The sequence below is a fragment of the Leptidea sinapis genome, chromosome 24 (assembly GCF_905404315.1).
Source record: "Leptidea sinapis chromosome 24, ilLepSina1.1, whole genome shotgun sequence".
NCBI classification, from domain to species: Eukaryota; Metazoa; Arthropoda; class Insecta; order Lepidoptera; family Pieridae; genus Leptidea; species Leptidea sinapis.
Window position 1 is genome coordinate 3,144,725 of NC_066288.1, and position 15,484 is coordinate 3,160,208.

Consider the following 15,484-nt stretch of genomic DNA (forward strand, 5'->3'; position numbering starts at 1 on the left):
CGTCTAAGCCCGAACTTTTGAGGGAAGTCGAAAAGTTCTACGGATACACGACCGCACGGGCACCTGTTACTAACAAGGCTGAAGACCCACGAGCCAAATTAACCCGACACTCTAGCGAAGATATCCAAGAAGTCAGCCTGTACGAGACTCGGGCGCAGGCTCGACGACTTCCAGCCTCCCGAACAAGCTGGATTCCGAAAAGGCTTCAGCACCATAGACCACATACATACGCTGCGGCAGGTTATACAGAAGACAGAGAAGTATAAACAGCCGTGGACTATGAAAAAGCCTTTGATTCGATCGGGACCTGGGCGATGCTTCAGTCTCTCCAGAGGTGTCACATTGATTACCGATATATCGAAGTGTTGAAGTGTTTGTATAGGAACGTCACCATGTCAGTCCGTCTCCAGGATCAGATCTCGAAGCCTATACGACTGCAGCGGAGAGTCAGACAAGGCGATGTCATATCGCCCAAGCTGTTCACCGCTGCGTTGGAAGATGTCGTTAAGCTTCTGGACTGGAACGGACTGGGCTTCAACATCGACGGCGAATGCATCACTCACCTTCGATTCGCCGACTCATGGCAGAGACCATGGAAGACTTAAGCCATATGCTGGATGGCCTAAATAGATTCCCAAGGAGTAGGTCTCAAAATGATCATGGACAAGACGAAGATCATGTCAAATGTCCCTGTCGCACCTACTCCCATAACAATTGGGAAATGTACTCTCGAAATTGTCGACAAGTACATCTCGGACAAACAATCCAGTTAGGCAGGTCCAATTTCGAGAAAGAGGTCACTCTTCGAATCCAACTCAGATGGGCAGTGTTCGGGAAGCTCCGTAAAATCTTCTCGTCCCAAATACCGTAGTGTCTGAAGACGAAGGTTTTCAACCAGTGTGTTGCCAGTGTTGACCTACGATACGCAGGCGTGGTCGCTAACCCATAGTTAGCCTTTTGAGAAAGCTCATGGTCGCTCAGAGGGCAATGGAGAGGGCTATGCTCGGAATTAGGACCTATCGTCGTATAAATCTTTGGGGGAGGCCATTGTCCAGCAGTGGACGTCTTACGGCTGATGATGATGATGTTAAAAGTGCCCTAACGCGAATATCATGTACTACATATCCTATATATGGCTGATTATTTCGTTACTAAATTCTGACATGCCAATAAAAATGTTTCAATATCCTATTTTCACCGTCACAGTCTAAATGTGCAATCTTTCAACCGACTTCAAAAAAGGGGGAGGTTCTCAATTCGACTGTATTTTTTTATTTTTGTTACCTATGAACTATCGACTGAACCGATTTTTATGATTCTCTTCTTATTTGAAGGCTGGTGCCTCCCGTGTGATCTCATTTAAAATTATGTCCTGTTCTGACTATGGAGTCCATGAGAAAACCCTATTTTACATTTGCATTAAGTATGTGCGCGCCACAAATAGGCGAATAACTCAATATCACACCAACCGATTTCGATGATTCTTTTTTTCTTTGACCGGATGTATTTCAAGGATTGTTTGATGAGAGTTTGGTTAGGAGAAGCTTATGGCATCCATGACAAAGTAACGGAACTCTTCAATTCTTAGGAGCCAATTAACGATAGTCTGCCGAATCTTTTATATGCTATCCGGATATTTGGGTCACATACGTTAAGTCGTTATGTTCAAATAATTGTCATAGTCGAACATGCTGATCAATGGAACTCTTTAACGACTTACAGTAAGAGATCTCTGCCAGAATTTCTAACTTTCGTTTGTTGCTGTATTGCAACATGACGCAAGCGTTCTATAAATTTTTGCGCTCTTCGCAAATCATATTTGAAGTTGTCCTCGAGGTAGATTTCCTCTGTTGAGATAGGCTGACTCCCTCGTTTCATTTGGCTTATATGAGCAGCACGTTTATTAGGTCTACATATCAAGAATAGATATATATTAAAGGGTGGTGCAATTACCATAATCAAGAGCCATTTTAAAAGTTTTATGTGTCTATCAAAGGCTATTTATTCTACATAGGTTTATATAAACCATCTAGCGTTTTGAAAGTTGACAAGTATTTTATATTCTTATACAAATAATATTATGTCGTTGCTACACTTTTGAAACTAAAGAGATATTATTATTTTTGACTTACCGATGAAAAGATATAACTCCTCCGTCGATACTCAAAGTATGAAATTTTGTCTAACAAGTAATAATAAAACAACACAGCATTATAACACTATTCATCGTAGCTACTTTCCCGACGCACTCTAAACATGAACTACAAGCAGTGAACGCATTAAACGGTTTAAGTATGATTGTTTAATCAAAGTGACGGCGCCGCTAACGCCCACATTACCCTTTCAGCCCTTTTTTATTCCTATTCCGTGTATGTACAAATGTATACACATAAGTACTTAATATCGACATTGTTTACAATTAGGTACAACTCCATCGATACGCATGGATTCAAACTTTGATATATTTAATATTTACAAATATCACTGGTATTTGAAGATTTTTTGGACTTACCGGTGAAAATAAATCCCTTCTCGGGCTATACTACGTACCGTACGCTCGTTTGTCCTGCTATTCCATAAAAAAAAAACTACAGACCAGGCTTCTTTTTTGACACGTTATTATAATGCAAGACAGCAAAATTCATCGTTTTGGCGGAGTTTCGTGCGCTATTACAATAAGAGCGCGACTGTCAGCCGGTGAAGCTAATTTCGGTGAGATATGATCCGTCGAACATATACGCGGCGCGCCTGCCCCGCTCACAAGGCCATTCTAATCTCTTTAAACTGTTCTGTGGTTTCATTCATACTTCCTATCAATAAAGAAGTAACATAAGAATTAATGTGCGTCGTCACGTACTTACATTCGCCAACATACACACAGGCCGCCAAATAATGTTGCAAGTGAATAGACCTTTTTCTAATTTAGTATCTAAATTGTGACAAATGGTAAATTATATGTAATAAAGAAGAAGAAATAAAATATTAATTTAGAATTTCATGAAAACAACACAGATAATTATTATTGCAACAATTTTTGAGGTGAAACTTCCTTAGAATCGTTGTTTTTTGAAATTAGATCTAACGAAAAAGCGAGACGATCGAGGCGCCGTTTCCAGGTATATCCGAGGTTTTCAAGGGTGGAGAGAACGAATTTGGGATCATTTTTGAAATCCAAGATGGCCGCCACGCAAAATTCTTTTAGGGCTATTTGCGTGAATGTATGCATGGTATCTATTGAGCTATAAATTCACCAATAACAAAAATAAAAAGATTTGTACGGCCACTTTGATTTAGGCGATGGAGAATTCTAGTTGCTTTTGCGGGGATTTCTAAGCCCATGGCCCTATAAGTGGTGGAGTAACTTTCCCAGGATTTGGAACCTACCTTCGACGGCTTGCCTGTAACCTACCATCACCTAAAGGTAAGTGAAAATCCTCTTTTTTCCCATTCCCTATACATTCAAGAAAATGTTTCATTAATTTAATGGAGTAGGCGTTACTTTGCGGAAATTCATAATAATTATCGAAATGTTTTGAGTTTTCTTTAGTGTTAATTTTAATTTAATTAATCGAGACTCTTTGTCTCGTGCCAGAGTTTGGCGAGTCAATATCTCCTCAGGATGCCTTGTGTAGAGGCGAAACACGTGTCGAAATGTTTGAAGACAAATATTGGCGGAATTGACACAAAAGAAAACTCAAAACATTTGGATAGTTGTAAGTATAAGTAAAATTTAGAAAGTCATAGAACTTTGGATTTCACAGTCACAAACATGAATGAACCAATAAAAAAAATTAACCAGGTGGTTAAATTCTGTTTGGAATGTACGAAGAATATTTTCAGGGGAATCAATTGCGCTACTCGAAGCTGTTAAAGTTTCACATGGCCTGAACAATCCTATTAAAGTTTCAGACTCCAAAAGCTTCCTCAAATCCATGTTGTACAAATTGTAAAAAAGTGAGATTTCAATTGTACATGAGTTAAAATAAACTATGTAGGAGTGCTATGATCTCAACATCCACATAGTTCTAGCATGGATACCAGGCCATACATGCATTCTTGGTAATTGCAGATGCTTGTGCCAGGTCAGCTACTCATACTCATACAATACTACATTCTCAACTATTCTCTCATGACTTGTGCACTACTTTGAAATGAAATTGAGAATCGGTCTAACTGGTAACATATGGCAGATATCCAAAGCTTTAAAAAGCAAATTTTATGGTGAAATTCAACCCGAAATTCTCTTAGGGTTTTAAGGTTCTCAATATTCAGAATCCCAGATGAAACAATCATCTCAAGAGTACGCTCGCCTCCGTCCTCCAAAAAATCGCCGTTTACGCTTAAACCAACTCTTACACTCCAGTATTTCTAGCCTACTTTTATGGGTACCTACAACGGCGCATATCTAACGTGAAGCAGTAATGTGTACCTAAGCATTATTGTGATTCGGTCAGAAGAGCCCCGTAGCTGGTGAAATTACTAGGCAAAGGAGACTTAACATCTTATGTCTCAAGGGAACGAGTGCAATTGTAGTGCTCAGACTTTTTGGGTTTTTCAAGAATCCTGAACGGCACTGCAATGTAATGGCAGGGCGTATCAATTACAATCAGCTGAACGTCCTGCTCGTATCGTCCTTTATTGTCATAAAAAAGAACTTAGAACCAGAGACATGAGAATAAACGAAATCGGTGTAGCAATATAAGATACCATTTATCCTTGTGAAACATCGGTTTGTCTACTCGACAAGGTCAAGTCTTCGACGAGAATTTTGACACTCGTAGTGTGCATGTTAGGATAAAAGAGGCGACGTAGACGTTTCTCACTGCCGTCGGGAGATATCTCGAACTGTTAGCCCTGCGTGTTAGCTTCAATAGACACATAGAGATAAGACGGGAAAATGGGTAGGGATAATTAACTCATGGTGCGCATTCATTGGAGTTTAATGGACAGTTAATCCAGTACTAGCACATTGAACACATGCTGGAAAAAGGGTGTATTATATTTTTGTTATAAGATCTCATAATATGAGATAGAATGCACTTGTTCCAAAAATACTAGTATAGTGAAATGCACTCCTGAAAAAAAAAACACTAAATGAATTTAACTCCTACCTTCGATTCGCAGACGATATCGTAGTCTTGGCAGAGATCATGGAAGACTTAAGCCATATGCTGCATGGCTTCAGCTTCCCAAGAGACATCATGTCTAATGTCCATGTCTGCACCTACTCCCGTAACAGTTGGGAACTGTGCTCTCGATATTGTTGACGAGTATGTCTACCTCGGACAAATAATCCAGTTGGGCATATCCAATTTCAAGAAATATGTTTATCGTCGAATCCATCTCATGCAGCATGGAAATCGTCCCAAATACCACAGTGTCAAGACGAAGGAAGAAAGTTTAACCAGTGTGTGTTGCCAGGTAGATGATACGGAACACAGACGTGGTCGCTCAGAGGGCAATGGACAGGGCTCTGCTCGTAGTGTCCCTGTGAGATCGAATCAGAAATGAGGATATCCCTAGGAGATCTAAAGTCACCGATATAGCCCAAATGGATGCGAAACTAAAGTGGCAGAGGGCAGGGCACATAGCTCGACGAACAGATGGTCATTGGGGCAGTAAAGTCCTCGAATGGCGACCACGTACCGGAAGATGTAGTGCTGGAAGGACAAGATAGATCGACGAACTGGTTAAGGTCGCCGGAATATAACACAATAAGAATTGGCAGTGTTTCATAAAATGTTCATTTTTATTACGTTCATGTTTTTTTTTATTCAATATAAATTCTTTAATACTTACTTCATAATTTAACAGAACACTTATTTCTAATTCAATTTAACTATTAACTTATAAAATTAACACTAGTCACTATCACTACTGTTTTTTAAAGCTTTTCAATATAGGGTAGATGTTGTCAAAAGCTTCATATATTTCTTGTCTAACTTTAGCTCCAGTCAATACCACTTTTCCAGACACGAAAATGAGTAGAACTATTCTAGGTTTCACCATTCTATAAATAAGTCCCGGAAACAACTCAGGCTCATATGAACTGAACTGACCATGTGTGAGCACTAATCCTTCTAACCGAATTGGAAATTTCACATCACAGCTGCCGACCATATTTTGAATTTTAAAATCCAAGAATTTTGCCTGAAATAAAAGATTTAATACTATTTTAAATGAACAATTAATTATCAAAATCTATGATGAATTAGTAAGTGTATGTTAACATAACACTGCCGTGCATAACGATGCCGGTTAGATTATGGGTACCACAACGGCGCTTATTTCTGCCGTGAAGCAGTAATGTGTAAGAATTACTGTGTTTCGGTCTGAAGGGCGTCGTAGCTAGTGAAAATACTGGGCAAATAAGACTTAACATCTTATGTCTCAAGGTGACGAGCGCAATTGTAGTGCCACTCAGAATTTTAGGTTTTTCGAGAATCCTGAGCGGCACTGCATTGTAATGGGCAGGCGTATCAATTACCATCAGCTGAACGTCCTGGTCATCTCATCTCTAAAAAAATACAAAGAAAAAAAATTTACGACTTTCGAGTCATCTTGTTGCTAGATTCTTTGGTGTTGCATAAAGATTTGGGAGTCTCCTCATATTTTACCGCAATTTATATAATATATTTATTGAAAATGTTTTGAGAACTTGTTCAGGTTAACTTACCACCAGCAAAAGATGGACAGAACACAAATTGCGACAATTGCTGCCATTCAACAATCACACCTTTCATTTCATATGAAACATTTTCCTCACACACAGGGGCGTGCGTTCGATATAGGTATTAATTAGGCAATGCCGACCTTAATAAGAACCTAAACTAACATATACCAATAGTTTAAAGTAGTTTAGTTATATTATTCTATAACAAAATTTCTATTGAACATTAAGTTTTAGCTTACTTTCTCTTAAAACCACGAAATTGACAAGTCGGGAGTAAATTACAACCTCAACCTCATCCCGTTATGTGTGTGATACCTAAATATTATATTATAAAGTACCTACTACAATGCCTACTAAGCGAAGCGGTAGTAGTGTATTAGAAATGACATCAAAAAGAATTCTAAAGGAATCAATTTTGAGAAAATAAATGCCTTTTAACAAACCATCCCAACACAGCATGTTTTGTTTTAAATCTCCCCAGTATTTGAAGTAGATGTAATAAATTAATTAATGGCTAAAAATTAAATAACATGATAGTACAGATGACAGTAATGATCAACTGTAGTCTCAGTGCTTGTCTACCAGTGGTATCCGAAAAATGGCCGAAGATAGGTGAGAATCAATTCATACATTATAATTTACTTACTACAAAACCCAATTTTTGAATGATTCTTGCATATTTCCTAGCAGCCAATCTTGAATCCTCTTCGCTTTTTGCCCCTGTACACACCATTTTACCAGAAGAAAATATTAATGCTGTTGTTCTTGGCTCTCTTATCCTCATTATCACAGCTGCAAACCGTTTAGGATTGTATTCAGCATTTCTGGCATGTAGTGCTATTTTCTTAAGATCCAATTTACAATTTAAATTAACAGTTGAAACAATATTCCTGTAAATCATAATGTTAAATTAATAATTATATATTGAGTTTACAATTTACATTCCTCAATAAAATATATATTATTTTCAAATGCAATAATTTCTGAATGAGTGAATCATTGTGGAAGTTCATATACTTGAGACCATCATCTTAGCAATCTCTCCTCTTGTGAATTTATTTTTCTAATATTATGTTAATTATTTATATAATATTCAGAAAACTATTCCGAACGTTTGCTATATTTCAATATGCAAACACTGTCTGATAGGAGGAATATATTGGATTGTCTCTTTTTATATCAAATTGTTAACTGTGAATTTGACTACCCGGAAATTCTCTCATTAATTAATGTGTCTGCTCCCATGAGACTCCCGCGAATCAGCAGATACGATACATTTTTAACAAATACTGCAAAGTCTAACCTAGGTCACTTTCGTACTCTTAATAGAATTGTTCGCACTTACAATAGCCTTCCGAAAGTTGATCGAAGTATAGACATTTTTAATGATAAGTTCTCTGCTTTTCGGTATAAGCTTCGGAGATTGGTTTGTTGCTAGACGGGAATATAATTTTCTGTTCAACAAAAAATTATACATTTAATGTAATATCTCAGTTCTGACGTGTATAAGTTTTGTTCGTTTTAATTAATCTTCACTGTATAGAAACTAAATGTATAATTGTATTGTTTCTTATCATTGCACTTGCACTATTAAAATTAAAAAAATATGTATAGATATGTTATAATTGCATGTGGTCGTCGCCTATTAGTGCAATAACACTTAGACTTGTTTAAAATAATATTAAATGTAAATAGTGATTATTGTGTTGGTGATGCTAATAAATAAATATTATTAATGGAAATTACTTGTTAACTAATTAAAAAAATTACATACTGTAACTGTGGCAAGATTCCTGGATCTGCAGAATGTGGAGTCATAGGTGTCATTGGGGCTGGACTAGCCTGACTAAGCATTTGTTGACTTGATATTCCTGCCCCAGAGATCATCGGCGACATCATATTTTGCTGAAAACAATAAATTTATATTCCTTGCTACTCCTCTTTTAACTTAATCTTAAAGGTATGATTTGGTGAAAGGGCCCCTGTTGTCACTTTTCGTGTAGGTTTTTGCCGGTTACTGCAACCAGGCCAGATCCTTTCAGTAGTTCAGAGCGACCTATGAGTTGTTGTGCCCCTTGCCGAGTTGATCCAAAACATTCCAGTAACTGCTGTTGCGACCAGCCTCTTGCCAGCTCAGCCACTTGGGGCTGGCTCTAACGCTGATTGTGAATGGTTGCTTATTAAGTGATATGGGCCTTGTTAAGGTAGCCACGGTGACTTGGAGGACATGTTTGTTTAACTTACAAAGTTAAAGGTTATAAGGTGAGCTAAGCCATGATCGTATTTGTCTGAATGGTAATGGCAAGAGTGGCATTGGGCCAGCCCACCTTCGTCACCGAGCTACCTGGCCAGTTCAGTATAGGAAGCATTGAAATAATAGTCCTAAAATTATATAATTTTCCTGTACCTTATAAAGGAAAGGAGCTGCCGTTACAGTATTTAATTATTTAACGCCACGTATGCGTAGAAGGAAAGGTCACAGAAGAATTATTCTTCAGGATGCCAGAGAAAATTAGCCTCCCATAGAAGCACCTAATGATAAAATCACAAAAATACATTTATTAGATAGAGAATATAACATAGGTCTTGAAGAATCCATTGAAGACTACTCCAGTATTATCCTCAGAATGTACACCGACAGGTCATACTGCTACTACTAGCGAGTACGAGTAGACTCTACGTGCTAATAAATCATTGTCCCCAAAGCATACAAGACCTAGTCCAGTCACATAAAGTGATCCTCAAGTGAATCAAGGACATAGCGAAAAAGATACCGCAGATGCGGTACCAATATTCTTCTCACAGGGCCAGCTTAAATCGCACACAAATGCGCAGCAACAACAGCGAGGAATGCAAGCGTAAGTTAATGGGAGAAAACGAGGGAGGCCCTTCCTCAGCCCAAGTCGAAACTAGGTAGAATTCGCACTATCGCAGCCGCCGGGCATTGAACTTTTGTAGTTATTCTAAGAAACCATCGCTGAATTCTGGAAAGCAAGAGACAAACATACTATACTACTAACGAGCGTACGGGTCACCTGGAGTTAAGTGATCCACATTCTCTTACAACACCAGTACCCATGTCGTATCGTCTCGGAAACACCGCACAAGGAACCTCATTCCACAGCTTTGTAGTACATGGAATAAAGCTTCTTGAAAACTGCACTGTAGAGGACCGCCACACATCCAGATGTTGGGGTTGATATCCTAATTTGTTGCGCGTATATGATGCGCCCAGTGTGGAAGCTGAATGTCCACTTAAATAATCTCTCCGACCATGGCCGTGTCGGTCGTTGTTGAACTTGTGACCCTCTAAGTATGCTAAGAGCTGGCAGTTAATTGTGCTCTCCATGATTTTGGAGAGCAGGGTGTCGCTATAGGCCTACAGTTTGCCGGATCTCAACTGTCTCCTTTTATATAAATCGGATGGACAAGAGCTGATTTCCGAGACTCAGGGACAACGCCTTTTGAGTATGAGTGGCGGAATAAACGCGATAGCACCGTCAAGTGAAAGAGAAATTTGAGAAATGCCCTCCGGCCCACTCGGCTTTCTAACGTCCAACGAAAACAGGGGTCGCCGAACAGTTTTCTGTCTAAATTGTACTTCAGGCATAGAGCTCTGACACCGCTTATTATGACATCCAATCTGCTGATTTGTAATGACAAATGCGGCGGGTCACCGGTGGTTTGCGACGTGGGCGTCGGATAGGCACTAAACTCCTGACCAGGCAATGGTCGGACGTTCCGTGAGGGGCGTCGACAGAGATCTGGTAAGTATTGGGATGTGTAGTCAGCAGAAGTCATGTAGCTATCCACATCTTGGAGCCGCGTTGGCGACTCAACCAATTGGGACAGACCATACGCCAACGCAAAATTATGCACAGACATGGCATTGTGCCACTTGAAGTCACCTAAGACTACGATTTCAGAGGAGGGCAATTGACGACGTGCTTGCACAGCAAGATAATCCGTTTCTGTGTATGGGACTACGACTACTATGGGACCTGTAGACATCTTGCCAATCCAACTACACTCCGAGAACTTGTGAGGATTACAAGAGGCTTCTTGTGGAAATAGATGTTGACTTATCTTTTTTATGAAAGACAAATGAGTGTCTGTGTGACCTGATGGGAAGTGATCAGTGCTGGCCACACTCTTTTGCAATCCTAGAGTGTCGGCTCGCTGCAAACCATACACGTACCACTCGCAGCAGGTTAGCGAACCACATACACATTGTGTTTTTTGGTTACAGTTCATACAACGGTTACGGTTACAGCTCGCTTATAAGTACCCGGCGTAAGACAAACGGCTGAACCGCCGTGACGCCGCCGTCAAAATTTTTACACCACGCTGTTGCCATGGAATTGACCAGCGGTGCTCATATCTAATATCAACAAATACTATATATATATAAATATCATAATATAATTATATAGTATAATACTTAATAATATAGTGTTGTAACTAACCAAATATTGGGTATAAATCAAAAAAAGTGTGCACACACGGAAACAACCACTCACTATGGCTTAGAGCCAGCACTATTATTTAAAATTTTTGATTTGAGTGGTTTGAAGTGGTCAATTCTGTCTGGCTATACCTACACTATTTGCCTTCATATCATAATAAGTTCAAAGCGGAACAGCTCTTCCAAAAATCTAATAAGGTCATACGGATTTCATCATTATGACAACTCAACAGCATTTTGTGTGTGTTAAATAAATTTAACAATCAACTTACTCTAACTCATACATAAAGACTTAAAAGTTGCTATGATTATAAGTTTTTATAATCCTGCACATCAATAATGAAGATTTGGAATTTAATCGTTATGTATGTAATATGTATCCATACTTAAATACTGATTAACTTTTTAAATTTAATTTTTCAAGGATTATAAAACTGTTATTGATTTTATTGTAAACAACTCTGCAAGCCATCGAAGCCATGAAATTAGTAAATTAATTTGTGCCTGCCAAAATTTTGTTGATGACAATTATTATACTAATTATATGCCCATATATATAAAAGTGATTGAACCCTGCAAAACATTTCTAGTCAGAATTAAAACTAATATGATCCAATTTACAAATTGAACTTCCAGGTGCTTCTAGCTTGATATGATACAAACAGGTAAAAGAAAAAGAGTTGACATATTTCTGTATCATCCCTGAAATGTCCGGTACTGATGAATGTACATAATGTTTAATAACCACCTTGTTAGAATAAGAAATCAAGTCATGGTAAGACAAAAGTTATAACCTAGTAACACAATTTAAGATATTTATTTTTCTATTATTGTGACCAAAACTATGATTATTGTAATCAAAAGTCAAAGTCAAAAAAATCTTTATTCACTGTTAAACTTTATAAGTTATTTAGTGCAAGTCAGGATGAAGTACAAAACTTACAATAGCATTCAAATGAGTATAACAATATTCATTATCAAAATTAAGAAGATTAATTCCAACTACCTTCATCATTCAAATAATCTTTCACATTATAATAGGCCTTGAAGGTTAATTTATTTTTTACAATACATTTAAATTTTTTAATAGGTAATTTTTTAATATCATTTGGGAGTTTATTATAAGATATAACACAATCCATTTTAAAAGATTTAGCAATTTTACGGAGCCTAGTATATGGAATTGCAAGTTTATGTTTGTTCCTAGTATTGACATTATGTACATCACTTTTCTTTTTAAATTGGCTAATATGCTTATGAGAGTATAGGAGGTTCTCGTATATGTACTTGCAATGTACTGTCATAATATTAATTTCACTAAACTTTTCTCTCAATGAATCCTTTGAACATTTTATAGACTGTCTTAATTGTGCTTGAATTGTCCTTATTTAAAAATAAAAATAATATGTTATTGACAAATGTGTTATGATTTTAGGAGATACTCACAACCTGAACTTTCCAAACTTTTCTAAGTTATAAGATACCATTAAATGAGTTTTTTGTAAAGATGATTAATAAACAATACATAACAAACCGGCGTCTGAGGTTGCATCATCTGTTGAGGAGTCGCATAGCTAGAAACTGGTGCATATGTATGCATAGAATGGTTTGGTGTTCCCATTAAAGAAGCGCCAAAGCCAACAAGTGGTGAGGATCCTAATGACGCCAACGAATGTTGTTGTTGTTGTTGCTGTTGCTGTTGTTGTTGTTTCTGCTGCTGTTGCATAGCATTTGGCAAAATCTGTTGGTCTTCTTCAGGTTGATGTAAAGGCGTTCCTATGCCTGGTATGTTGTACGGACTAGGAAGCATTTGATCCATTTTTGTATGTTTAGAAAATATTCACACTAATTATACACTAATAATATTATCAGTAATTTATAAAAATTAAATTAAAGCGTAAACGGCACTTGGGATAACTTAGCAAAATACAGATTACACCAGTCTTACAGTTTACACCGTTTACCAGGTTTACCTACACGATAAAAATGACAGATGTCATAATATCCAGATTTTTTTTTAAATTTATTTTTAAGTTTTGGATACAAGGTCTCTAAGCAACGTCAGTCCTCTAGAATCGTGTAGACCATTATTCAACAAGCACCGTCTGTTAACGCTTACTGGTCTATATATATTAGAAATTTGTATGTTCATTTAAAAACAAGGCGAACTTTTTAAACCAGCAAAGGAATATTCCGTATTAGGATTAAGAGATCCAACTCTCCTTCTGATGCCATACTGTATAACAGCGCTTCATCAAAATAACGCAAATGTTATGTGTATCACCTTTTAAAGAATATTAGAGAGATGCCTAAAACATTAATTCATAAAAAATTAAAATTATGGCTAATAGATAAATGCTTTTATATTTTAAAAGAATTCTTTAGCCAAAGTAAACCAAAAGTAAGCCAAACCAAATAATAGTATTTAAATGTTATTTTTTGAGAGGTGGCCATGGTGATTTGGTGGACATGCTTGTTTAACTTACAAAGTTAAGGGTTATAAGGTGAGCTAAGCCATGATCGTATTTGTCTGAATGGTAAAGGCAAGAGTGGCATTGGGCCAGCCCACCTTCGTCACTGAGCAACCTGGCCAGTTCAGTATATGAAGCATTGAAATGATAGTCCTAAAATTATATAATTTTCCTGTACCTTATAAAGGAAAGGAGCTGCCGTTACAGTATTTCATTATTTAACGCCACGTATGCGTAGAAGGAAAGGTCACAGAAGAATTATTCTTCAGGATGCCAGAGAAAATTAGCCTCTCATAGAAGCACCTAATGATAAAATCACAAAAATACATTTATTAGATAGAGAATATAACATAGGTCTTGAAGAATCCATTGAAGACTACTCCAGTATTATCCTCAGAATGTACACCGACAGGTCATACTGCTACTACTAGCGAGTACGAGTAGACTCTACGTGCTAATAAATCATTGTCCTCAAAGCATACAAGACCTAGTCCAGTCACATAAAGTGATCCTCAAGTGAATCAAGGACATAGCGAAAATGATACCGCAGATGCGGTACCAATATTCTTCTCACAGGGCCAGCTTAAATCGCACACAAATGCGCAGCAACAACAGCAAGGAATGCAAGCGTAAGTTGTTGGGAGAAAACGAGGGAGGCCCTTCCCCAGCCCAAGTCGAAACTAGGTAGAATTCGCACTATCGCAGCCGCCGGGCATTGAACTTTGAACTGACACTTCCATGCTATATGTATCACTGACATCCCCTGTTGTAGTTATTCTAAGAAACCATCGCTGAATTCTGGAAAGCAAGAGACAAACATACTATACTACTAACGAGCGTACGGGTTACCTGGAGTTAAGTGATCCATATTCTCTTACAACACCAGTACCCATGTCGTATCGTCTCGGAAACACCGCACAAGAAACCGCATTCCACAGCTTTATAGTACATGGAAAAAAGCTCCTTGAAAACTGCACTGTAGAGGACCGCCACACATCCAGATATTGGGGTTGATATCCTAATTTGTGGCGCGTATATGATGCGCCCAGTGTGGAAGCTGAATGTCCACTTAAATAATCTCTCCGACCATGGCCGTGTCGGTCGCTGTTTAACTGGTGACCCTCTATCTACAAACATCTACAAACTAAAGTTTATTTTATATTTTATTATTGAATTAAAGCTATGTGATGTGTATTAATGACGTATAAATATAAAAATTTCAATACTGACAATCAAATATCTGTATGCCGTTATATTGGCGAATTGTGCTGTACACCTATTAATAGTTAACAACTATGTTACCACGATTCATACATATTAATCATTTCATTTCATTAATGTCCATATTGTTGTGTATTAGATGATTGACAGAATGACAGCTAAAAATCTTGTAAATAACGGAGATAGCTAAAATCCACAACGTTCAACGACAATTTTCAATAACATATCTCTAGTTACGGATATATTGCTATCACCGTTTATTGACAAGATGTTATCTATCCATATTTATGTCCAATATAGTTATAGTCTAATTCTGTCTGTCGATAGGTTATCGAAATGTAAGTAAGCGTAAAAGGATAGATTTGTCTACGTCTAGTAAGTTAAACTAAGGATATATACGTTACTGAAAACGGCCGTAAAGCAATTACTGTTTACTTTTAAGCTTCGCCAGATTATATTTCGTCGCCATATTGTAATTACATACCTACTATTGCAAACTTATGTCAAATGATTGTACGTTTCATACTTAACTAAATTTCAATTTTCACTTAGGTAGTCCCGTCTCTTATTACATCCTATTTGCAGGACATTTGATTTGAGAACTGCGTCTACAATCTTAGTACAGATAGATTTAAAATTACCCAACTGATGTTA

At 37.5% G+C, this 15,484-nt stretch overlaps 1 protein-coding gene across 1 annotated transcript; it reads right to left on the minus strand.

The window, feature by feature from the left end:
* Positions 1–5,730: 5,730 nt before the first annotated feature.
* Positions 5,731–13,097, minus strand: LOC126971659 (TATA-box-binding protein). Its single transcript, XM_050818041.1, has 4 exons — positions 12,673–13,097; positions 8,448–8,578; positions 7,320–7,563; positions 5,731–6,150 (listed from the first exon to the last, which is right to left on the minus strand). Exons 1-4 carry the CDS (start codon positions 12,955–12,957, stop codon positions 5,875–5,877), a joined length of 936 nt encoding a protein of 311 aa, XP_050673998.1. The 5' UTR covers positions 12,958–13,097; the 3' UTR covers positions 5,731–5,874.
* Positions 13,098–15,484: the final 2,387 nt, after the last annotated feature.